The sequence below is a fragment of the Lycorma delicatula genome, chromosome 6, assembly GCF_047948215.1.
Source record: "Lycorma delicatula isolate Av1 chromosome 6, ASM4794821v1, whole genome shotgun sequence".
Classification (NCBI taxonomy): Eukaryota; Metazoa; Arthropoda; class Insecta; order Hemiptera; family Fulgoridae; genus Lycorma; species Lycorma delicatula.
Window position 1 is genome coordinate 28,467,450 of NC_134460.1, and position 27,422 is coordinate 28,494,871.

A 27,422-nucleotide genomic window follows, 5' to 3' on the forward strand; every position below is an offset into this window, starting at 1 on the left:
TTCATACGATTCTACTAGATCACTAAGATGAATAGTAAAGATATTTTTACTAAATATACTTTTTTTATAAAGATATTAATGAATATTTATGGTATTACTAAGTAACTGCCTTTTATAATATAATGTTTATATTGAAACTGATTAATAGATGTATGTTCAGTTTATCTTTTTTTTATATTTATTTTGGTAAATCAGTGTAGCAATACTACTTTTACATGATTGTATTTGTAAATTATTAAAAATATTCATAAATATTAATACAAAAAGAATGGTGTAAATATCATGGTAATTTACTACTTTTAATAATATAATATCCTGTCATATAGATAAGCAGTTAATACTTATCAATATTTGGTACTAGAAAAATCTAGAAATCAATTTATTTCTCACTTTTTTGTTTGTTTGATAATTATTATTACTGATTATTAATAAAAATAAAAATGTATAAATAAATATGATAACATTATTAATGAATAGATGATACCATAAAAATAAAAGGGAGCTTTCCATCCTATGAAACCTGTCAGAAGTCCAGATAACGGCATTCCAAATACGACTCCTGCATAAGAACCACAGAAGGCTAAAGTCGCTAGCCTAGATCTTTCTAATGGTGGTGCCCAAAATCTCCATATGCCATGACATGCAGGATATGTAACCCCCTAAATATTATACAAATATAAATAGTGATTATTTTAAAAAATATACGTATGTATTTATTTATAAATATAAATAGATTCTATATTTAACTAGTTATATTCATCTGTAGTTATTACCTTTATTACCATTGCTTGGTTTTATAAAAATTATTTTCAAATTATATATATTATATTATTAATATTAATATTTTGTACTTAAATAAATAAAATTAATTAAATACTAGTTGATGTTAATTTATTTAAGAAAATAAAAGTTCAGTTATATATAATTTTTCACTAGAAGGCTAGTTTTATTAAAAGAAACAAAATCTTTCTTCTTAAATGTATTTGTTAATAATTGCAATGTAGTAACTTAAGTTATCTGTACTTGTTATATCTTTATATGAGTATGCAGTGCTTAATTTTTGACAGAGTATACTGGAATGACATTTTGATATCGCTATTTTGACATCTCATACAGGAATGTATGAGATGTTTTGTTTTATATAATTCTGTAAAACATAAAATTACACAATTTTTTGTTTAGTAGTATAAAATGATAAAATCCAAACTTTACCCTAATTATTATAAACTAATAATGTAATTTAAATTGCCGATTATATAAATTGCATTAAGATACAGTTAAAATATTTTTTTATTAAGTTGGAATTTATATTAATATCAATTATAAAAAATATGAATTATTCTTTAGTTTTGTTTTAAATCTCAACTTAATTAATTTCAACTTTGTGTTGACCTCAAAGTTGTTTTTCCCATACAATACAATTGTTTCAAACAGTGTTAATTATTTTTAATCCAAAGCCTTGTCTATCTATAATAAAGCAGTTCATTGTGTTATTGTCCAAAAATCATTTGTAAATTATAGGTGCATATAAAAAAAAATCATATATAGTATCCACTCTATTTTAATGTCAATATTAATAAATAAAAGATCAATATGGAAGTTGAACAAAACTCATCGTATGAGAGAGAGACTTCTTTCATTCTTCAGTAACGATTATTATATTTTATATAATGATAATAAAATTTTTATGAAAAATAAATTTTGGAAACTAATCATTTCCATATCTGATCGGTAATCATATTAATCAAGCCCGGAAATGATGTACAGTATGAGAAGGACCTCTTATTAGAGAAGTTCTGTTAAATATTTCTGTCATTCATACAGAAGGATTCTGGGTTTGAATCCTGTTCAAGGATGGCATTTTTTCATTTGCTAAAAAATTTCATCATCATAAGTAACTAATTGGAGAAATCCATCATAAGTAACCTGTTGTTAATGGAGGAAATAAAATAATTTTCAGTTGTGTGGTGTGGTTTTTGTTTTCAATATTGTGGAATAAGATTGAGGATGGAATTGCAGTACAAGTCTGAAAAGAACTACACTTAACAAACATTATTAATGAATATTTTTTTAATGATACTTCATTTCATTTAGTACTGTTAAGTAATCCAAATAATTTATCAATTTAAACTGCCAATGTATTCTTTCTGTCTGTATTAATTAATTTTTTAATTAATCCAATCCTCTACTAAGTAGAGGTAATATATATAAAATGCGAACCAGATATTTTGTTTGCTAACAGACAGATAATTTTCTTTTATTATTATAAAATTCAATGGATTTCAATCGAAATATCTATTTTTAGCATCCCTGAATCCATTTTGACTAGTTTCGGCATGACATATGCATGTATCTCGCGTAACATAAAAACGATTAGCCATAGAATGTTGAAATTTTGTATTTAGGATTGTTGTAACATCTAGTTGTATACCTCTCCATTTAATTGCAATCAACTAGGCCAAAAATGTGTGTATATTCAGACCTTTAAATAAAGCGGGGTTTCAATTTTGAAACATTTGGATTTTGGATTTTTTTTTAACTGCAGTAATAAGCCCTCGTTGAGAGCTTTTAAGCTTTCAATGATTTATCATAAGTGTACTTATTTTCATTGGTTCGAGAGTTACAGACAAATAAAATTTTTATTTATGAAATATTTGGATCTTACAAGGGAAAGACACATTGGTTTGAATCCGACTTTATATATATATAAAAAATTTTTTTTAACTTTTTTTTTTAATTTAAATATATTGATTTATTAATATTAAATTTATTTATTAAAGTTATTAACTTTTGATTGTAAAAAAAATTTATAATAAATAATAATTCATAATAACAATAAAAAAATAAAAACAATGAAATATATATATATATATATATATAATTTTTTTATTTTTATTAAAACTGAACAAAGAATATTAAATATCTTATTTTATAATTATAGAAAGTAGTTACTTTTAACTGGATTTGAATATTCATGTTAACAGCATAGTTCAGCCGATGGGATTTAATGATTGATACTGCTATCTAAAGAGTGGCTGACCTAAAACTTGGCAACTGTAATTGGGCATACAACTTGTTAATATATTTCTCTAACAAAAGTACAGTTGATTTTTTAGGTTCTAATATTAACTGTAGGAAAGAGAAGAGCCTTATTATTAAAGGGTCTGCATATGGTTAATAAAAAAAGTTGTTTTGATTGATGTGGAACCTTTTGTGCTTGGGAGCTCTATAAATCCATGTGTGTGTAAAAAATAATAAAACTTACTTATACTCCTAGAGTCAGATGAATAAAGTCTGTGAATAAAGTAATGATACTAATTTTTTTTGGCAGCCAAAGTGACAACATTGTAAAGTTATTAGTAAACATATGGTTATATGAACAGTTGATTTGTATTAGGTATTTTAGTTAATTGTTGACCATGAAACATTAACAAACTTTTCATGAAACGAGTTTTTGTTGTGTGTTACAAAAATGAGTGATACTAATTACGAGCAATGTTGAGCAATCAAGTTTTGTGTTAAACTTGGTGAGAATGCTACTGAAACTTTTTAAAAACTGAAAAGGATGTATGTAGATGATGTTACAAGCCCAAGTGTTTTGGTGGTTTAAAGCATTTTCAGATGGCCAGGAATCAGATGTGGACGATCCACGCTTCGGAAGACCATTAATGTCAAAACATGATGACAGTATTGAGCAAATCAGAGAATTCATATGGTACGACTGGTGATTAACTGTCAGAATGATTGCAGAACAATTGAATTTGAACCATACCACATTCCATCAAATTTTGACAAACGAATTGAAAATGAAAAAAAATTTGTGTTAAATTGGACCCAAAAAACCTCACTGTTGAATAGAAAAACAACAGGATGGAAGTGTGCCGTGATCTTCTATGGCGAATTGAAACTGATCCTGATTTTCTAAATAATGTTATTACTGAGATGAATCTAGGATATTTGAGTACGAACCACATGCAAAACGCCAGAGCAAAGAGTTGCACACTTCAAACTCACCACGTCCCAAAAAAGCAGAAATAAGCAAATCAAAACCATGCTAATTTGTTTCTTTGATAGGAATGTCATTGTCCATAAGGAGTTTTTGCCTACAGGACAGACTGTAAATCAATATGTTTACCGAGAAATTCTTGAAAGACTGTAGAAAAGAGTTGCCCACTTGAGATCAGCCATCAAGACAACTTGATGCTGCATCATGACAGTGCACCTTGTCACACTTCACTCTCAATTAATGAGTTTTTGGCAAAGAAAAACATTCCTGTAGTTCCTCAACTACTTTATTCACCTGACTTGAGTCCCTGTGACTTTTCCTGTTCCCAACTTTAAAAAAACACCTCAAAGTACATAATTTTGGAACAGTAGAAAACATAAAAAAAAATTAGCCTACCATCTGAAGGATATTCCAGTTTATGAGTTCCAACACTGCTATAAAGAATGGGAAAACCATTGATGCATTGCATGGCTTCCTAAGGGAACTAACTATTTTGAAGGTGATAGAGACCATGTATAATTGGATTGTAAATAAAAAGTTTTTCTGAACCAGTCTCATAACTTTATTTGCAGACCTCATATGTACATATACCACATTTATTTGCATGAGCCCCAAAGCATTTTTTCTGATTTTCTATTTAATTTCGGGTTTATTCAAATATCGTAATAGCTGAATGATTATTATTGAATAAACAATGTATTACTATATATGATTATTATTATTATACAAGCTAATGTTGTATATGACTGTAATTCTGAGAGAATGTACAAAAACAGGTACAACGTATGAACAAAGATGAATTTTATTATAATGTCCATCTCTGTCATTAGAGGAAGAGTGCAAGGGTTAATACTATTTCTATTATTATTTATTTATTATGTAACAAAATTCATAGAATAAAATGAGTTTCTGAAAATATGGTACAGTTTTTATTTTTATTCATTTCTTGCGAACTTCTTTCATGTTTTTCAGTTTATCTTTCAGTACTCAATTGATTTAAAACTTTAAATGTGTCACATCTTGGTTATATTCCTCTTTTTTTTATAAATACCATTTGATTAAAAGTTATGTTTTCAGACAAATAAAACTTTGTTCATTTACCGTTGCCAAAAAATTAAAAGTTATATCAAAACTGAAATGTCAGAATATGATATCAATGAGCCGTGTTTGAGACTGGCGAAAGAAAAAGAGATTATGCTTCTGCAAAAAGATAATCGTTTCGTAGACTGAAATCCAGAAAATTCCCTGAATTAGAGCAAATCCTATCTTTCTTTACTAGAGAACAAAGGGAAAGGTGTTTTGCAGTTTCTACAGAGATGAATTATAAAGTTGAAACAATTAGCTTTAGCAGGTAATATTGAGAATTTTACAGCTAGCAGAGGTTTGCTTCAAACATTTATGTGTATTTCTGGTTTTACTATAAGAAGATGGACCACTGTTTGTCAAAAATTGCCAGATAAATACAAAGAAAAACCAATAGAATTTCAGGGATATGTTATCAGCTTGCGCAAAAAATTCAATTTCGAACTGTCACAAATAGATAATGCTGATCAGATATCTGTATACTTTGAAATGCCACAGAATTCAACTATAAGTTTGGTTGGTGAAAGGAGTGTTCCTATTTGAACTGGTGGTTGTGAAAAACAGTGGTGTACAGTTACGCATGCCACTTTAGTAGTTGGAACAAAACTTTCACTTTTTGATATTTTCAAGCGAAAGACTTTAGCCAAAGAATATTTCCCAAAGAGGACAATTTTTCGATGTAATGAAAATGGATAGATGGATACTCATTTACTGGATGAATAGTTGAAATTGGTGTGGTTTCATTGGCCTAAAATCTTGCAAAAGGTAAAATATATGTTCTTCCTTGATAGCTTTTGGGGACATTTAACTGAAAATGTGAAAAACTCATTATCAGAAAATAATTCTGAAAAGTGATTATTCCAGGATGATTATCTTCTTTCCTTCACCTTTTAGATGTATGCATTATTAAGCCTTTTAAAGACAGATTGAAAGAATTTTATTCTTTTTTGATGGCAATCAATGATCATTCATTTACACTCACTGGACAAATTAAAAGACCATCTCTCTCCTTGGTCAGTCGATGGATATTGACTGCATGGGAAACTATATCTTCAGAGTTAGCGATTAAAAGCTTTAAAAAGTGTTCAATTTCAAATAATATGGATGAGATAGAAGATGATATTCTCTGGGAAAACAAAGAGGATGAAGACTCTGATTTTGGTTCTGAAAATGAATATGAAAGTAAAGAAGAAGGTGACTAACTGGAAAGCTTAGCAGTTATAAATAGTTATTATTTATCCATCTATAATAACATTAATAGATAATCTGTGAAACTGAGTATTGTTTATTTCTTACTAATACCAAATCTTCCATTTATTGTAGTATCTAGGTGTAAATGAGTGTATATTCTAAAGTTTTTTCTTTCTCATTAATCTTAAAAGTAGCCTGGTGCTCTTTTCAGTGTCAGGGCTTATGTGGATGAATGGGCTTTTTGGATGTATGTATCCATTCTATAGAATGCAGATATTGTTATTTTTTTAAAACAGATCTTCATAGAAAAAACCTGCAATTGCTTAAACAGAAGTTTCTAATAGTAAATCTTTTCAAGTGTTACCAAATAAAATGATAAAATTTAAACCAAAAAGTATTTATTTTTTGGTAATTTGAGAAAATTGCCAAATTTACAATATTCAACACTTTACTAAGAGTTTAATTTAAAAATAAATTAAACAATATTTCATAGAACAATGTAATTACAATTTTATAAAAAATTACATTAAAAATTTATGAAAATTATTTTTGAGAAATTCAGTCTTTCAAAACCTATTACAATTGGTCCATATAAATTTTCTTAAGGTTTCTAAATGGAATATATTTGTAGTTAAATATTAATGTTGTATTAGTATGATACTGTAGAAAAATGTATTTCTAAAATCAAAGCTAATATGAAGTGCTTTAATCTGTAACAATTATTTTTTAATAATTTTGTAAATATTACCTGCTGGTGCTGAAAATATGTGTATACAATTTAGTATTCCACTGAACAGTGAATATATGAAGTTTTATCACAATTGTACTAGACGTTTTTGAAAAAATACAATTTAAAATTTTTCAAAATAGTGTCATGTCTATCGTGTAAAAATAATTTTTTCTTAAGTATAAATTGGTTTCTATACTTCATTTGTATTACAGAATTTATTTAAGTTATTTGAAGTAATAATAAATTGTAATATGAAACAATAAATTCTTCATCATAGATTTAAAACCATTATTTTTTAATTATACTTTTTATATTGTAATGTATTCAGTACACACAACCATACACATTTATGTATAAATAACAAAGGGTACTTCTCATCGTCATATTCATACACTAGTTTACACAAACTTCTTGAAGTTTAATAATGTATGAAGCTAATAAAATCTTGTTTGGAGTTTGGTGATTTCCAAAACATTACTCGATATGATTTTATATCATAGATAATCTTTTCTGATCCAAGCTGTATAATAAAGAGGGCTACTTTGAATGTGATGGATAAAGGATGGATATAAGTGTAAAGCCGGAATCAATGATCACAATAGCCATAGCTGGACTGAATAACAGCTTCCCATTCAATAGTAAATCGTTCTTAAAGCTTCCTCAATTTTGAAGCAATTTATTTGACCATTAATATTATCCCATCAACATTGTCATCGTTATTATCTGTAATATTTATTTTTAACTAAAATTTGAAAAAAATGGTATAATATTTTATTATATCATGCTTAGAGTTTAGTAAGATATTTATTACTTAATTATATTTTATTTAATGACTAATAAAAATAATTTAGTTTATAACAGAAAATGTTTTTTTAGTGTTGTAATTTACTACAATGATTAACTGAGAAGGCTGTATTTTACACTGTAGTATAAATAAATTCTTTACATGAAATACTGTTATTGAATTGATAATTTCTATTTTCTCAAAAAAAAAAAAGAAAAGTATACAAATATTTGAATTTCATTTCAGACAATTCCTTTCGTTTTTCTTTCCATACTCGAACTTCATTTTAAATGAAGTAACATAAAGTTATTATTACTATTTAAAAAATAATTTTAATGAAAATAAATATTTTACGTTGATCAGTATGTAATTATAAATTGTATTGGTTTTTGTAATATATCTCATACAGTTTCCATTTTACTGATCACTTCAGGAATAACTGAGTGTGCTATTTAATTTGTAGGAAACTATCTCCTTTACCTGAAATTATCAAGGGAAGCTGTGCGATACATTAATCACAGCAGCATTACAAAATATAAGATTAATAATTAAAAAAAAAGATCTGAAGCCCACGTAATATCATCATATAATTATTTGTTCTGAGGCATGTCCTTGAATCATGTCCACCTTCATCCTCTTATTTCTAGATTTAGAGTTCCTATCATTTCCCATTTCACCAGTAAACTTTACTCTTTTCTATACGCTTTTAGTAGCTTCTTCTACCTTCAACTAATTCTTCTAGCACTGCTTTTATCAACTATTTTTCTTTCATGAAATGTCCAGTTGGTAACTGTTCCTATTCTAAATTGTTCTGATTTCGCTTCTATTCTCATTTCCTCATTTTTCACTCTGTTCATTTAATGTTTCCAATATCCTCATGTCTACTTTTCAGTTGCCTGTAATGTCTCTTTTTTCTTCTCCATAGTGTCCGTATTTCTTATCCACACAGAGTATACTCTAAATATAATACATGATACTTCTTTAAGTGTAATTCCATTTTATTTCAGAATAACTGTTTCTTTTTTTTAATGCATCCTCAGCCTTATCAATTTTAACTTATTATCTCCTATCATTTTTACTTTGTTTTCTTAAAGAAACATTTCCATACGATATTTTGATGTAACCTCTTTTAGCTTTGAAAAAATTTATCAAATATCTTCACTTCATATTTCAAACACCATGCAATCTACAAAGTTTATACAATTTATTTTGATTGTAACAATATCAAATAATAAATAATAGTATTATTTATTTTGTTTGTAATTTTCCTTATTTCAATTCTTATTCCTTTATCCTTTCCTAGAGCATTTCTGATCATCTTCAATGTACATATTAAACAAAGCTGGGTGTAGGCAGAGTAAGGGTACCTTACTTTTTTTTTAGCTACTGTTCAATTTATGCATTCTTTTATTTTCGTAGTTCATATTATTAATTAAAAATACTTCAAAATATGAAATAATATTAAAAGAAATATGAGAAGATAAATAAATAAAATCCATAAAAAATAAAATAACAATTTAGAAGGAAGTAAACGAAAATTATTTAAGCACATATTATTAATATATTTTAAAAGAGGATACATAAAAAGCTCTGTGGGAAGATTTTGTAAGTGAGCTAGTAATTTATTAAAACAGTAACAATGTAACAATAGCATAAGAAAAAAAACATTTTTTGTAGACTGAAGTACTGTGCTGTTAAACAAAAATAGTTAAAAACTAAAAAAATAGTTCTATAACTATTTTTGTTTAACAGCATAGTATTTCTGGTTCAACAAATGATGATATTTTTTTTGGAATAAGTACAACAAAATCATAGAAAGAAGAGTATTGTGAATTTTGTTTGCTGTTGAATTAATTAGTTCTGTAATAATTTATCATAGGCCTGTTTATTATTGTTTATTTCTCATAATTTACTGAATTTTTATAATTTTAAAATAGTGGCATTAACTATCATTTTTGGTATTAATCTTAAGTTGACTTACATGTATAGTGAACATTAATAAATGCCAAAAAATTCAGTAAAACTGCACGTAGCATTTTTAAATTTAATGTCTAATGTCTTTCTACAGATTTTAAATCTGTAGAATGGTTTGCAGCAACCTTTCAAAGTCTTCTTTCTTGTTTCTTCCTCTTGAGTTGTTCATAGCTTTGACAGTTCATGTAATTCATGATCTGCGGGTTACATTCCAGCCTTTCTCTTCCTCAGTGGTTCCTTCCCTCAATCGCACACTTCTAACGGTCTTCAGGAGCCTCTCATGTCTCAGCAGATGTCCAGTTAATATATCTCTTCTTCTTGCAAGATTCTTCCATAGGGATCTATCTTCGTTTCTTCATTTGAACACCTCCTTATTAATTACTTTGTCTGTCCATCTTATTTTTAACATCATCTGAAGTATCGTATTTCAAATATCTCCGTATTCTTTCTTTTGGTAGTTCCAACCATTCAACTTTCACTTCTGTACAGTGCTATGCTCCAGACATATATTTTGCGTAACCACTTAACCACTCTTGTGCTTTCATACTGATAGAATTAGAATATAGTTGATAATTCTTTTTGCTAAATGCTATTTTTGCCAGACTTATTTGTGTTTTTATGTCTCTTTTGCTTCTGTCATCTGGTGTTATTATGCTGTCTAGCTGTTTGCTATTTAAATTTCCTGACCTCTCCTAAGGTTTCATTCTGTAGCTGCACTTTTGTCCTTATATCCTCTCATCCACAAATCATAACTTTCATTTTTGCTTTATTAATTCTCAGGTTGTACTTGTTGGTGAAAATCTTGTCCATTTTAGTAACAGTCTTGTTCAAATCTTCTCCAGTGTCTGATAATAAAGTTTGCAAATCTTCACATAACTATTTTGTCCCTTGTATCTTAATTCCCACATTAATTTTTTTCTTACTTCATCTATTGTTTCTTGAATGTGGGCTAGCGACAAGTTGTATCCCTGTCTCACTCCCTTTCGTACAGATTCTTCCTTCTCATTGTCTCCCATCCTAATGGCTGTTGTCTCATTCTTATAAAACTCCAAATGATTCTTTTATCCCTCCAATCAATTTGTCGTTGCTTCAGCATAGCAAACATTTTGTTCAAACTGACTTTGTCAAATGCTTTTACTACGTCCATGAATGTAATAAATAAGTTTTTATTTTTCCTGAGGCACTTCTGAATGAGCAGTCGTAAAGCTAGGATGGCTTCCCTTGAACTCCTTCCTCTTCTGAAGCCAAACTGGTCCTCATTCAGGAATGAAACAAGGTTCCCTTCAATCCTCTTTAATATTATTGTTTTTAATATCTTTGATGCATGGGAAACCAGACTGATTGTGCGGAAGTAGTCATCAGATGTTCCAGGTGTTATAAAACCATTAAGATATAAGGAATGCAGTGTACCATCTTACCCAGGACTCAAAACACTACTGTTTGTTAATAATAAACATTTATATTTTGCTATTTTTCAGTCCCAAAATGGCAGAAAATTATTAAATGCATGGTTACCATTCTTTTGCATCTTTTTATTACACTTATAATTTAATTTGGTGTTGAATTCAATTGGCACATAGGAAACACATCAGAAGAAAATACTCACAGTTAAATTGTAATTAAAAATATATAGGTACTGATCTAGAAGAAAATAGTTACATCCAGTAATCAAAGTGCCATTCACTAGGTTGATATCTTATAAAATGTGTAGATCTGTGTAACATCAACATATAGTTCCATAAAATGATTTTTTTTTCTAAAAAGATTTTACCACACATCAATTAGTACATAAAATGTAGTGTGGACAAATAATTTTTTTATTGAATATTATGACAAGGTCATGAATATAACAAAGAAAATTACTTTCTCAAATATTACTTGTTAATGATCTGCACGTGCGTTATCACATTTTTATATCAGTTTAATTGAAATGTAATCTTATGTATATAATTTATTTTTGTTTAAAAACTTAAATTTTTGTTTTTACATAAATGAAAATAAATTATGCCATCTAACATAAGATAAATATTTCTTTTAGAATAAAATAAACTAATTAATGGGCGTAATATTATTACCTCGACGAGTCCTTGCATAACTCGTATAATAATAATAATTCCTGGTGTTGTCATTGCCCAAGGTACGAACAAATTCAGAAATGATGAAATGGCTATAGCCGTTCCAAATATCCTGAAAACAAAATTTACATGCAATTTTAAACTGCAGTATATTAACTTATTGCAAATATAAGACTTATCTGGAATAGTCTTCTTTTTGTGATGAATGTTTTTTATATTTTAGCAGGCATCAGGAAGCCTGACTTTACATGATGGACATTCAGCCATTAGGCTAATTGTGCTGCCACTAGACAGGAAACAGAGTCTCCAGTCAGGCCACAGATAGTTCTCAACCAGAACATGTCAAGGATAAATCTTTTTCTAGTATCTTCCAACATCCTTTGCATAGATCAAGCAGATCTACACCTGCATGACTGAAAATATGGAAGAAAGATTAAAATAGAAACAGCAGGGGTAATAATAAAAAATAAAGGAAAGGACTGTCTTAGACTTAAGATGAACAACCTTAGAGTTGAAGTTCAAGTCTCTTCCAGGCAATCGGTCCTACCACAGTCTTTAGTAGATCAAAGGATTTTAAACAGGTGGGAGGAGTACATTATCGATCAATGATGTTGAGTTCATCAGATTAGATGTATCCTGGTAACAAAAAGTACTTTTATTTTAGAAGTCAGAGAAACCCAAGAGCAGTTTTAGGGTTCCTACACCCATTCCAAAAATCTTTATCATTGTGGAACTTTATATACATACATTCCTAGACTTTGATCTGTTGATCTTCCAGAAAAGGAAAGTCTATTTAACACACCATCCTGAATTTTAATGTACAATATTGCATAAGAAATAAATGAATTTTTTTATCTTTTCTCTGCTTATTTTTTATGATGACTGTATTTGCAACGATATTACTAATGGTACTGGTTTTGTATAAATAGTATCCAATCTTTCAGTCTTTGGTCTACTGCGCAATACTGTTTAATATCTGTGTTCTTGTGAAACCAGTTTAATAAACTTAGCAATAACTATTGGCATTCACTACTACTTCACACATTTTTGTTGTACATAAAACAAACATTGTATATTAAAGTTGAAACATTTCATGTTCTTCCATAAGACTTATTTATTAGCATTATGTGTGTCCATATTACAAGATGAGTAAAATTTTTTGTTAATTTTGTTTATTTAAAATGCTACTTATGAAAAAATTTTTTTGTTAATAGTGGTTAATGAGAAACGAGTATGTTTTACAAGTATAATTAATATCCTCATATTTTGATTTTACAGGAAAATATAGTTTTAGCCTCATCTAATTATGAAAGTATTATTAATTATACTATATTGCTATACTATATACTATATTAATCATACTATTGCTATGAAAATAGTTTACATTTGCATTTCACTTTTTTATGTTACACTGAACAAAAAATTCAGTTTAGACACTAAAAATAAATATTGCTAAAAAACTGATATGTTTTGTGCATGAAAGATTATTTAAAAAAAAATACTTCTGAAGTTTTACCTGTTTGCAGGATATTTTGAGGCAAGAAAGCCTCCAGGTACTTGTGTTATCAGGTAACCCCAGAAGAATGATGAATCAACTGCACTTTCCACTGCTACTGACCAGTTGAATTTTATCTAGATAATAACAGTTGATATAAATATTAATATTAAATCTTTTATTTAAGTAAAATGTATTCAGTTAGCAAATATATACTTATTTACTTTACTAAACAGTATATTTAACTATTTTAATATAGTTTGATTATTTTTCTTATTTTACATGTATTTTGATTTAATCTTTACATTCAAGATTAATTTTTATAAAAGATGCTCTAAATTAAAAACTAATGCCAAGGAAATTAGTGTACCCTTTTTGAGATTAAGTATGATAGCAGTTACACATATTCATTTACTTTGTGTTTTTTCATGAAAAAAAGGTGAAAAAAATCAGCACCAAAAATTTCACAATAAATACTTGTTTCAGTTGTCGCTTTTAAGAAAATTATACTCTTGAAAAATCAGAAAGTTTACTTCATTGTAGACTTTAATATCATAACTATTGCATAATGATATCCTTTTGTCATGATCCTTCTAAACTATCTGTTAACCTGATTTCTTTGTCTCAATTATAAAAAACTTACAACCAAATTTTTTTTACTATAATTCCATTGACAGTATACTGAAACAGAATCTCAGTGACATCTTGAAATGCATTTTTTTTTATAAGTACTGTTCAAGGTATACAAGTATAAAGAATTGCTTTATTAGTTTGTTGTTTCAGAATATTATACAAAGAGATAAATAAAAAAAAGTGTAAAATTGTAATTTTTATACCCAGCAGATATCAATTTCTCATAAATTACATTTAACTTTTTTTAAAATGTGTTAATACATTTTTATGCTTTGTTACAATAAAAAATAAAGATGTTAAATAAGATGTTAAATTAAGATGTTATATTATACATGCAAAAGAGAATGGTTGTTCAAAAGTTAAACATTTGTTTATTTAGTTCAGTTTTTCAGAGAATACAATTACACAATTAACCACACAAGGCTAAGAAATTATGTAAACTGTGTTTTCTTGAGTTATTATTGACCTAAATAACCTTACTGCAAAAATGATTATAACTAATTTTATTCACTAAATTCAGGTATCAACAAACCCTGTGATGGAGCGGTTGCATCTTTGAATTCTGCCTAGATGGTTCTGGATTCAAATCTTGGTCAGGGATAAAAAATTTATTTCGTAAAAAAAGGTTTGGTGGTATCTGAAATCGGGCAAATTCTGTAATTATGTCATAAACAAATGTAAAAATTCCTATTTATTTTAATTTCAGTTAATTAAATTTTTAAGGTAGCCAGTAGATCACAACAACAAGCAATTCTAGTCATATGGAAACGTTACAAGTTATGTGAATACAGTGCTCTATGAGAACTGGTTCATTTAATGTGGCTTTGAGAATGAGCAATTATCTTTACTTCACATTCTTTTATTTTCTTGATTTTAGTCTGAAAGATATTATTGAACCATCTGGTATTAAGGAAATGCACATTATTTTGTTGCCTAGGGCCTATTTTTAACTTAATTTTAAAACTTATTAGTAAAATATATTTATTAAAAATAAACGCAAAATTTAAAATGTAGCACTTTGAGAAGTTTTTAGTTTCAATGTAACATTATAAAACAAAAATATTAAATTAAAGTTTTATTAAAAAAAAAAATTCTACCAAGTTGGCATTATCTCATTAATTAAAATTTCCTTCACTGTGTATTTTATTGTTTATTCACTATGATGGCAGATAGTGGAATAATTTAAAGTTTAGCAATACATATATATATTAAATTCCTGAACCATTTGAAAAATGTTCTCACTATTTTATTTAGAATACAATTAAAAGAATTTTTCTTTTATGGAAACAATATTACTACTATTTTAATGAATTTTTAAATATACTAATTTAAAAAAAAAAACAAAATATATTTTATCTGCATCCACTTCAACATGTTCATAAATATATGCTCAAAGTAATTTTCAGTAGCTGCTCTTCTGAATTGTAAATTATTTTGAAGTAATTTTTTATATTTAATGTGTTTACCTTAACATTATATCATGTATTTGTATTTAAATCATTAATATAGATTATAAACATATGTATTTTTAATCTTATAAATTATTTTTATATTTAATTTATCTTATATCGACATGATCTATATAATGCATTTTTATGATCTGATCAGAATAAAGATTTATTAATCATAATAATTCAGCGAACATTAACTATTCATTATTCCCAAAATCATTATTTTTATTTATCATTAATATTCTTTATATATATATACAAATAAGACTGGGCAGCAAATGTTCGTAATATGAGTACAATTCAAACTTTCAAAACAGAAAACAATTTTAAATAGAATGAGAGATTTATTAAAAAAATTTGTTTTAATGTAGTTATAAAATTTAATATCAGTTAATAAAATTAAATAATTTTTTTAATAAACACTGTAACTCATGAAGTTTTAGCTTATAGATTAATCAATTTCAGTGTGTGCGTAACTCAGCAGATATCTAGATGATAATCTAACTCTTGTCAGTTGTTTAGGAGAATCTGTGGTCTTATTAGATGAACAGCTTCAACAGAATTTTAAATTGTCAAACTCTCAAACTTTTTTTGTACACAAATGAAAGGTTTCCCATCACTAAATAACAATGTATTAAGTTAATTAAAATTGTTTTTGACATGGTGCATTTATCTTTGTAGTAAATGGATATCGTAGGCAGCGATTATTTGGTTTAATGTGATGAAGGAGTTGTAACTTGCATGCTTACAATCAAAGCTGCTTTTAAACAATATCACGAACAGTAGAATGAGGAATTTGGAGTTTGTAAATAGCATGCCCAATTGACTTTAGAGGAGTGGCAGTGAAAGCTTGCGTACATGATCCACAGTCTTGTCAATAACTGCAACTTTTGAATGATTTCCAGTTTGAAATCAAGCTTCCAGTCTATCTTAAAGTCGTATTCCACTGACAAATAGGTTTGGATGCAGAGGGCTGATATTCAATATAGTTCATAGACATTAATTGAACGCATGTAAATGAATAAAACTCTGCTAATCAAAGCATGCACTGACCTATGGAGTCCATATCTTGACTGACTACTATTGAGATTGCCTGTGTTTACAGAACAAACTTTGGAGATATTTCCTGGTGATTGAAACTACATTTAAGAGATTACTGGTTTTCTAAATATTGGCCATTCATTTTAAATACCTTTAGACTGGACACCCTATTTTTTAGAGAATTTTTTATTAATGTATGTTTTTTAATTTTCTAGATATTAATTTTATTGTTTATAAATATATTTTAATGACATTAGTAAAATTATTAATTTTGTTATGCTAGGATATTTGTATTTATGTTATTATTTGTATGTAAATGGTCAAATATATTGATAAGTGTGTTTTTATTAATTTTAAGGTGATATTGCAAGAACTTCTTCAAAATGTTACATTTTGGTAAATGTATTTACCTTTGATTATTCTTAGTATTTAGTATTTAAAAAAAAAATATATTGAACATTTAAAATATTGTATGTTCTGTAAATTTAAAAATTTGCATCTTTGACCAGAGTAAATTGAATTTTATTTTTTCACATTATTGTTAAAACAGAACCATTTTTTAAAATAATAAATGGTGATTTATTTATTATTAAAAAACTATTATTAAAATAATAAATTCAATTTTAATAAATGCATATTAAAAATTAAATTAAAGATTTATTATTAAAATAATAAATGAATCACCTTTTATTATTAAAAAAGATGGCTCTGTTTTAACAGTAATCTGAAAACATAAAATTCAATTCACTCTGGTCAGGGATGCAGAAGTAATCAGATGCAAATTTTTTGTTTAATTTTACATTAAATATTATTAATACATTAAAAATATTAATTATTAATAGTAATGATCAATGAAATCAGTTTGATATTAAGCTTGAATTATATATACAGAGTGTTTCTAAAATGGTGGCCTGGCTATACTTTTTTGGATTCTACTTGTAAACTAAACAAAAAATATCCTTAGGAAAAATGGAAATTTCTTCTTCGTTCTCCCACTGTCTGCCATTTTGTTATTTTTATATAAAAATTTATATCTCAATTTCGGGTAGTGGAATCACATTAATATTTTGTAAGCGTCTTTGTAATAAAGTTTTAAAATTAGCAAAAAATCAGGACTTAAATACCTTCGCAAATTACAAAATGGTGAGCATTTTTATTTTTCAATCTGTTATATCTCCAAAAATATGTTTTATCAAAATGTATTTGCTAAAATATTAAGTCTTTTATTTTTAACAAAATGACATTTTATTTTTGAAATTCGGTTAACAAATAGCTGAGTTATAGCAGAAAATTGATGTTGGAATTTTGTGTTAGTTTTCATGTCCTCCACTTTACGTTCAATTCGAATAAATAGTAATTGTTTTTATTTATTGTTAATTCTAATATTGTAAATGAGTATCAAATTAAATAATAATTTTCTTTAAAATTCTGGTTCTGGATTCAAAATTTTGGTAGGTTTAGCATTTTTTTACAAAATAAATTTCTCCTTATTTCAACTGGTAACTGTAATTTGGGTGCATTATCTCTAAATCCTAACAGAATAAATAAATAATGTTTCTTACATCATCATCATCGTCATCGTCATCTGTTGGTGGTGGATGTGTTGCATTATGATGAGAACTGGAATTTGTTGCATTTACTATTATTTGTGTCGGCGAATCTTTGTCCTTAGCAGCATGCAAATGACAAACATTATGTCACTATAATTATTATTAATTTTCCTTATGATAATACAGAATTTTCTGTAATGCAGAATTTAATTTACCTGAAAAAAACTTAATATTAATTTTTTTCATTAATAATTAAGTATTTCCATTATTTAAACTACTTTTTAAATTAATACAAGTTATAGCATTAAAAATAAATTTCCTGGAATCCAAAAAAAAAACAGAATTAGTTTGTTACCTTATTAGATAAGAATAAAATTTTGCTAGTTCCATCCCATCATTTTGTTAGTATGTCCCTTCCAGAAAATTTACTAGAAAGGTGGATTGCTTTTGTTAAAAAATTGAAAAGCAGTCTTAACCAGATGTGATACTAAAACTGAGTACAGAATGTCTTCAAAAAATGATATATTTTTATCATTTAGTACAAGAAATTCTATGAAATCAGTCTTTCACAAATTACATGTAAAATAAAATTAAGTAAACAATGACTTTTGTGTTATTAATCAATTTTTTTATTGTTTTGTGAAATAATTTTATACAGATAATAAAAAGTTAACAGAAATTTGATTATTTTTTTGTCATCATTTCAGAGAAAGGTTATATGTCTTTTAGTTTTAGAATATTTATTGTTATTCTCCTTTTTTCATATAATTTTTTTAAGGTTTTTCATTTTTATTATAAAGATGTTTAGGAAAAAATGAAGAAAATAGGTGCTGAGGAGGGATGCGCGAATATAATTAAGCAATTTATTAAGTGGGATGAAGAGTTAGGATCCCACTCAGCAATATTTACTTACTAATTTAGAAGAATAAAGAAGAAAAATTACTATTTTTCAGCATTTCTCAGTGATGTGACAGAAGAAGTACATGTAAACAAACTCTTGAAAGAAAAAAAATAAAAGATAAAGAAAATAAAGAATTTTTGCAGATAAAATTTTGATTAAAAAAGGGGATGGAAGTTTGTAAAAAGCCAATTCACTAAGTTTAGAATGATGTGAAAGAAATACGAACTTGAAATAAGAAATGAATATTGCAAATTGATTCTTTATGGCTGAAAGTCCTTAGCTTTTGTAAAATTTTCTGTAATTTATTACCGAATATCTAGGATGTAATTAAACTTATGTGATACTATCTTGTCAGTTTGTTTTCCTATAGAAAGATTTCATTTTTGCATCTGTCTGAATGACATAGTGCCCATGTATCACATCATATAAATCTGAAGTTTGTTGTGCATTATGAAAATTATTGTGATTTTAAAATGTTTTTTAATATTGTTTTCTTCAATCTTAGCTATAACATACTTCTTATATCCTCTAATTACTGTTTCATAAATTCTATTATTTATATTCCTTTACTCTTTTAACTTCTACATTTTCTTGAAAAACCATATTTATTTATATTATGTACAAGAGTCTACCACAAATATTCTCTTCCTGTAATTTGTCCTGAAAATTATTCACTTCATTTCAATTCTATTTACTTCTTCTGCTTTACTAACTCACTAATTTTTAACATTCTCTTGTAACACCTTATCTCTAAAGACTTCTACTTTTCGTTTTTCTGATTTCATACTAAAATCATTAAGTGCTACAGTAAAAACACAATTTTAAAGAATTTCTTTATAATTCCTAAATCTGTAACAGCAAATTTATTTTCTGCAATACAACATGTTTGGTTTGTTCAAGCAATCAATTTTGATTTCAAAACTCTTCATTACTTTACCCATTATTGGTAATTTTACTACCTAAATGACAAAATTGTGTAAGTTTTTGTAAATTTTTTTTTTATCATACTATTTAACTTTTAATCATTCTTCTTTCTTTCACACAAGTTCTTTCTTTAATCTCAAGTTGAATTTCTTTTTCAGAAATAAATCAGGACCATTTGCAGGGTACACAATTATGATTAAAGATGAACGATACTTATTGTCTTGGACAGCCAAAGCATGCTCTTTTCTAGATAACTTGTAAGACTTTGCAGTCGAACTTGAGGTGTGCGATACGATGATGTATTCAATAAATTCCAAAAATGTGTAAGTATGTAGTACATGCATATATAATTCATAAAATGTATTCAAAATATAAGATTAGCAGAGAAAAGACAAGTTCAGTCTTGTATACTTAGCGATAAAAGATTGAATTGTTTCCACTAAAAAAAATTTAACGAAAAAGATTTCCCTCAATATTCAATTCCATTCATTATTTCTTTTAACAAATATATTGTTTTAGTTAAATATCATTAGCGTCTATCTATATTTATTAGCATCTATACTAACAAATCATCGTAACACACTTGCAATGTGCATAAACTTTGTTAACTGTTAGAACTTATGGGGTTTGAATTGTGTTATAATGGTAACAGCTTTTTTTTTCCAAAAAAATCAAAAGATAGTTATTTTGCAAGAAGGTCTGAAAACTGATAAGCAGAGTTTTAAATATAGATATTGTACAAAACCTGTTTGTTAAGAAAAACCCTTATTACTGGATTATACAAATTCTAAATCTTGATATGTGTGTATATGCATCCATGCAGTTCTAACAAAAGAGTCAAAAAAGAAATAAAAGTAATGTTACTGTTTGTATTCTTTAGGTTTTATTCGGGGTATCCTTTCTTATAGGTGTGTACTGTTTGGTGCTTAAAAAAAAAAAAAAACATTATTACTTTCACAATTTGATTTTACTTAGCATTGATATAAAAGAATAAAAATCCCCCTTAAAAATCATAGACAAATGAAATTTTTCACAGCTGAAGGGGGCTGTACAAAAGGGCGGAAGTGAAGGGAAAACAGCACCTCTTCCACCCTTTTGGGCGCATTGTTAAATCCCAGCAGAAAATCGATGCTTACTGAATGTCATTTCCAATGTTCTCACTCTACCAAATCATCTTAGATCCGGTCACCCCGTTAATGTACATTTCTCTTTATGAAATCGGTTACATTTTCACATATAAAAAAAAAAATATTAATATATGATATTTCTATAATTCATAAGAATTGAAAATGTAAGATAAATTTTTAATTTATTTTTAATCGATCAAATTTAATTTTCTATAAGTTAATAAAAAAAATTTTATTAAATTTTTAACGCTATTCTTTTTATTAATCTTTGTCTATTTATTTATTTTACTTACGCTATGTTGAAATCGAAGTTTAGCCATTCCCATGTTACACCGCATTCCAAATGAAATTATAAAACCTGTCAACAGGACAATATCGGAATTATGTTTATTAAGAAAAAAATTATTATTATTATTTACTATATAAATTTTTCTGAATTTAATGTAATACTAAATATTATTAAAGAAAAAAAATACCGATTTAATTCTGAAGTAACACAAGATAATCTTCAGCTGGTTTATAAAAGAAGATTATATTTAATCTATTTCTATTCGTCGATTGATATCAGATTATTGTGTTAGCACTGAAGGATCGTCAAAGAGAATATTCCTTGAATGCATTTCTAACCTAGTTCCAGATTTGCTCTTTCTTATCTCCTACAAATTTCAGTTTGAATCCACTAGAAGAAATATTAAAGGAATTTGAACTTGAAATACTTTTTTCAATCGGTATGGACCATGTAACGAAAAATCATCAACTTGTCTCGCTACTTTAAACTCATTAGCTCATTTAGTATTAGAATTTGGGAGATCGTAGAAAGATATTACATTAACTGCGCTATATCATTGCCGTTGAGTTTGAAGTTTAATAACTTGCTTCGTAATAACTGTACAAAAGAAAACAATATGCCGGCTACTATTTAGCCCGAATTTAATCAATCTTAATTTTATTTAAAAATATATATTCATTCGTGTCGTAATAATGGTTATTTTTTAATTACTGCACGTAGCTTACTCAGGTTACCATTACAAATATACCAGTTTTTAAATTAAAAAAAGAAATTAACTGAAATAACGATAACGTGGAGAAATGGATAACTTTTCAGAAAATGGCTGAAATATGAAAAACTGATTTCAATGCATCGTGCGTCGGCTCGTGCCAAATTTCTGATAAAAAAGGGCACAATACATTTATAAAGTGTTTATAACGTAAATAAAAACAGAATTATTAATATATCGGTCACTAAAATCCTTGTAAAGTTTTTTTTTGTTAATTCAAAAATTAAAATCAAGAAGATTAATAAAAAATATAACCATACAAAAGGGTGAAATAGACTTTTATATGGTACTAAAATCAAATAATACTTCAAAATAAAATCAGATTAAGCATTAGTATACTTTTTTATTATCAGGAAGGAAACTTTTATTCAAAATTTAAAAAAATTCAAATGAATATTGTTCAAATTTTGATTTAATTCTTGTCATACTGTAGTTTGTAACTAAAATTTCACCACAGCGTATTAATATAATAAATTAAATTCACAAGATGGGGGATAAGATAAAAAAAAGAAATATACAGTTTTATTTGTTTAATTTTTCGCTGCTTGAAGCGAAAAAAGGAACTTTTCTATTGTACGGCGCCATTTGTTCGTTTTTTTTTAAAGTAAAGGATAAATTATACTAATCTAATTAATAATAAATCATCGAAAAAGAAAAACACTAGAATAGAAAATCAATTTTTTTTTAATTACGTCTACCGAATACCTAGTGTTACGGGAAAGTGTAGCCCGCGTGGTTCTTTTCTTGTAAAACCGCCTCTCGTCGACTTCTACATTTATACCGTTCACACCTATTTTCCAGTTTCACCGTTTTTCAACGAAAGCGGTCCACATTTCCGTAGATAATTATTCCAAACTGCGATTGTACCTTTATTCATCTATAATTCTCGTTTGTAGCAATTCGTTGGTCGGTTCGTATTCCCACGAATAAGTGAAATGAACGACCGTCATAAACGGAAACTTTCAATTGCTTATTTTTAAGCATGAATGCTTATTTTTTATGACATGTTCTTTTACTATAATGTCATACGGTACCTTAATTTATATTTGTATCATGTTTTGATCGTTTTCACATTTTCTTTCGTTTGAAAGAATGTCCTGTAAAAACATAACCGCAGCATCTTTGGTACGTGGTAAATCCAAAATATTCATATTAATATTACAAAGTACTGACTTGAAGTACTTACACCGTAAAAGTGAAATACAAAATAAATCTGTAAACAAATTCAGGGAGAAAGGAAATTGGCAGTCACATGTTTATTTAATTTACTATCGAGTCATGAAGTAAAAAACCAAAAACATTCAATTAATCTTATCTGAAATTTATCTTTATAATTAAATTTTATTTTTATTCAACATTTAATTTTCTATCATTTACATAATGCACGCCTAAATGATGCTGTATGACACAAAAAATAGGAAAATTGTAGTGATGCCCGTATAATAAAAAAGGACCGTTCGCTAAAATAGATCCTGAGTGTGAAAATTAAAACAAAGGTTTTACTGAAAGGAAATGGGCTTAATGTTTTACCTTATTACGTTTTTTCTGCAAAATGTATTCTGAATGAAAATATCTAGTTTTTTCAAAAGGGAGTGGTCTCCATTTGAAATATTTCAAATCAGAATCTCTCGTACCAAACACAAATTGAGAAAATGCGCACAAATTAAAATAAAAAAGTCTTAGAAGAAAAATTATATATATATTTTTTTTAATAGAACGTAAAAATAGCATAAGAGCATGAGGATAATAAACACTGTAACAATTACAGACATAACTTTAATTACAAATGCCATTTCATACATATGAGAAATTACCTCATCTACTTAAGAAAATCGTATTACGACAAATTTTTTTATCAAATAGTTATTATTTCATGAATGTCTTACCAGATTTTGATAAATAAGATAAACTAAACAAATAAATCTCAAGTCTTTTTTTTTAAATTTTATTTGCGAGAATCATCTCTCTCTTACAGAATATGATTTAGTTAACTATTTACATTATTAGTGTAAGAAACACAGTATCTCTATCCAAAAAAATTACAATGGATTGCGAACAGTACGGTAAGAGTCTTGCAGATATTATTTCTTCCACTCAAAAAACAAAAAATTTCTGTAATATAAATAAAACTGTTTTTAATAAAATGATACTGATATCAAAAAAAGGTAAGACACTACATTTCTATTATCAAAATCTGTTATTAATTTATAATTTTGTTTAAAAAAAAAATGTATGTTAAATATATGTAATATAATATATGTAATAATATATGATATTACATATTAATATATGTAATATAAGTATACAATAATAGATAATAAAAAATGTTTAGGCGTTCCATATAATAAACAAAAAATAGAAATAGAAAAAATGTTACAAAACTTTTACAGGCTCGATTTCATTTATTAAACAGCGAATAATCATAAGAATTATATTATTTCTGTAAATGTGATATGTATTACATATAAATTTGTATTACATTACATTTGCAACACTTTCCTACTGTTCGTGTTTTTTGTGTTTTATTAGAAGGTGTAATCTCTTGTAAACTAATACTTTATTTTTTTTTAAAGCAGTGGTAGGAATTAAAAAAATTGTTTTATCTTCAGTACTTTTATTTACACAAGAGCATTTATTATTAAAACAAGCTGTAGTATAATTTTTTTTTTAATTTTATTATTTCAAGTACATTATCAAGTTTTTGTACGCTACCTAGTACTATCAAGTACCTAGCGGCGCGATTCGTAAACCCACCTTTTTCAGAAAAAAGTGACATATTCGAGTCCCGCGGTTCATCAAATGGAAGAAAAAACGGTCTAACAAAATTCGAGGTATTTTTTGAAAGTAATCTTTATTACAAATCTAATTGAACTGACATATAATGTTTTCATTCTTATTTTTAATTTTTTTCCCATTTTCATTTTACTTTTAGGTTAGGTCATGTTTAGAACTGTAAACAAAATTTATTAACTTCGCCGTGCCGTCCAATTCTGCGGACTCTTATCGGCGGCGAAGTTCTAACGAAATTCGTGATCAATTCTGAATTGAAGGTCGTTCTCAGAATGAATAGTTTTAGATGAAACATTGTAGATACAAATTCTACACCAGTAACGGGTAATGTTGGTGCGATAAACTTTCGTTTATGTTAATTTGAAACCAGTATTCACTGGATACATATATATATATATATATATATATATATATATATATAAGTTGTTATCTGCACTTTTAAATGTGAATATTTGGGTAAAACTTTAAAACAATTTTCGGAAACGTTTGAACTAATGAAACTACAAAATTAAACATTTTTAACTTTATTACATTTTTCTGTGGTAAATGTTCGAAATAGACATTCTCAAAAATAAAAAGAAAAGAAAAAAATTAAACACCTGACTCATGTTTACTTTCTCGCCTACCGTTATAGTAGAGCTATAGCTCTAGAATGGAAAATATTGTAATCGATTCAGTTTGAGCATATGCGGTTTTCATCAGATCTTGACGTTTTGACACCTAAGGAATCCAAAAAAACTGGACAAAAAATTGTCCGGATATTCGTATGTACGTGTGTGTGCGTGTTTGGTGAAGTACTCTAAATTACCTTATATCTTCAGAACTACTGGACCGATTTTGACAAAACTTGATCAGATTACTTCTGTATATGGGGTATTGATGTCATTAAATGTTCAACTTAAAAAGTCAAGGGTGTGAGGTTATAGAGCAAGGTCACCCTCAGTATCTCGTGATTTCGCCTAATTAAGATCTTATTTTTCTTAGGCACATTTGTTAACAATTAATAAAGAATATTTTCAAAAAAAATTGTCTACCCCAAAAATGCTCTAAGCGGGTATACTAAGTTAATAGTACCTCCTGTCATCACAAGGAGCGCTAGTGTAGCAATGACGTATTTTAAATTACGTTTTGTGAGTGTAAGCCGTGCATCAGAAAAAAGCCGTGTGACAGGAAATTCCTACAACTGTGTTGTCAGCTTTTTATTTCCGTATTGAAATTGAAGATGACAAAAAACATGTAATGTATTTTACCCTGATTTCAAATGATATCTTAATTTTAACATAAGATTTTTTAATGATAATAATACATTAAACACAAGTATATTTTTTAGTAGGTCAAAATTTATGATTTAATCTTTTTAGAATCACTGAATAAGTTGTATTTAATTTTTAAGACGTAACTTTTTCCGGAAACAACTTATTTTTGTAATGAATATATTACATTCTACTTCGATAATATTCTCAAAAATTTCTTTTTGAAAAAGAAAATAATCGTTTAATAATTTTCAGCTTTCTATGTAATCGAATAGTTGGTAAAAGACACAGGTCAAAGAAATAGACACCGTTTTTATTTTTATAAAAAAATATATGATTTCTCATTGGTGTAATTGTTTAATTTTATTTGTTTTTCATAGTCTGTAAAATTTTCTTCAAATAAAAAAAAATATCACAAAAATTTCCTTAATTCGATCACACTGTTCAACCGAGTAACTGTCTACAAACGCCCTACTCATAAAAATTTATAGTCTAGATATCAAGAGGAATGAAACACATAGAAGAGAAGATTACTTGCAGAATGATTCATGGAGTCTATCTTATTAAAGGGTTTTGATAAATAGTTCGTTGCAGCGGCGATGTATCTAGAAAATTATTTAAGACAGTATCTTCTATTAAAGTATGAAGTACAATAAAAAGTAATTTACAACTAAAAAAGTATCTATTTATCAGTAATTATAATTAAATATATTACTGGTAAATTAGTTGGAATTATATTGTTTTTATCTAAAACTTTCTGTAAATTAATATTTTTGTAACCGACAGGAAATCTTATGCTCGAGTAAGATTAAATTTTCTAAAATAGAACAGTTAAAAAATATTGCCTAATTATTCTCTTAATCTAAAATAATTTATTAATACTGATATTAAAAAACTAATAAAACAAATATTCATACCTATGCATGTTAAAAGTGCAACTGTATATCGTTTGGTGAGGCAGGAAATTTCTGGTTTTATATACTTGTCTATGTGGCGAAGTGGAGGTCGTACTGGTTCTGGTAAGGAATCGGGGGTACCAGGGCCTCCAGCTTCTTCTCCGTAGTAACCCTTCTCTCCGTATCTAAAGAAAAAAAAAAACAACACAAAAGAACAAGCGGTCTTTCGTTAAATATATTTTTTTTAATCTGTCTATGTAGGCAGAAGTAAAGAATATAAAAAAATTACAGAATTACAATTCTTCTGTTAATAAAAGAAACTATAATGCTAATAAAAAATCATGGAACATTCGTGGAACAATCCTGGAACATTCCTGGTATTCATTTTTAGCTTAAAATCGTAACCTCTCTGAAAGAAAAAAGTTAAAATTTGGGTATATGATGTTATTTATTTATTTGG

The 27,422-nt window shown here is 27.1% G+C and overlaps 1 protein-coding gene across 1 annotated transcript in view; it reads right to left on the reverse strand.

Annotated features, from left to right (window-relative positions):
- VGlut (Vesicular glutamate transporter) overlaps positions 1–27,422 on the reverse strand; it is a gene marked incomplete at its 5' end in the record, with an annotated part of 47,260 nt that overhangs the window by 14,085 nt on the left and 5,753 nt on the right. Inside the window, 6 exon segments of the mRNA XM_075369185.1 lie at positions 485–659; positions 11,844–11,955; positions 13,360–13,475; positions 18,026–18,102; positions 21,255–21,323; positions 26,984–27,147. Of these exon segments, the coding sequence (XP_075225300.1) occupies positions 485–659; positions 11,844–11,955; positions 13,360–13,475; positions 18,026–18,102; positions 21,255–21,323; positions 26,984–27,147 (713 nt within the window).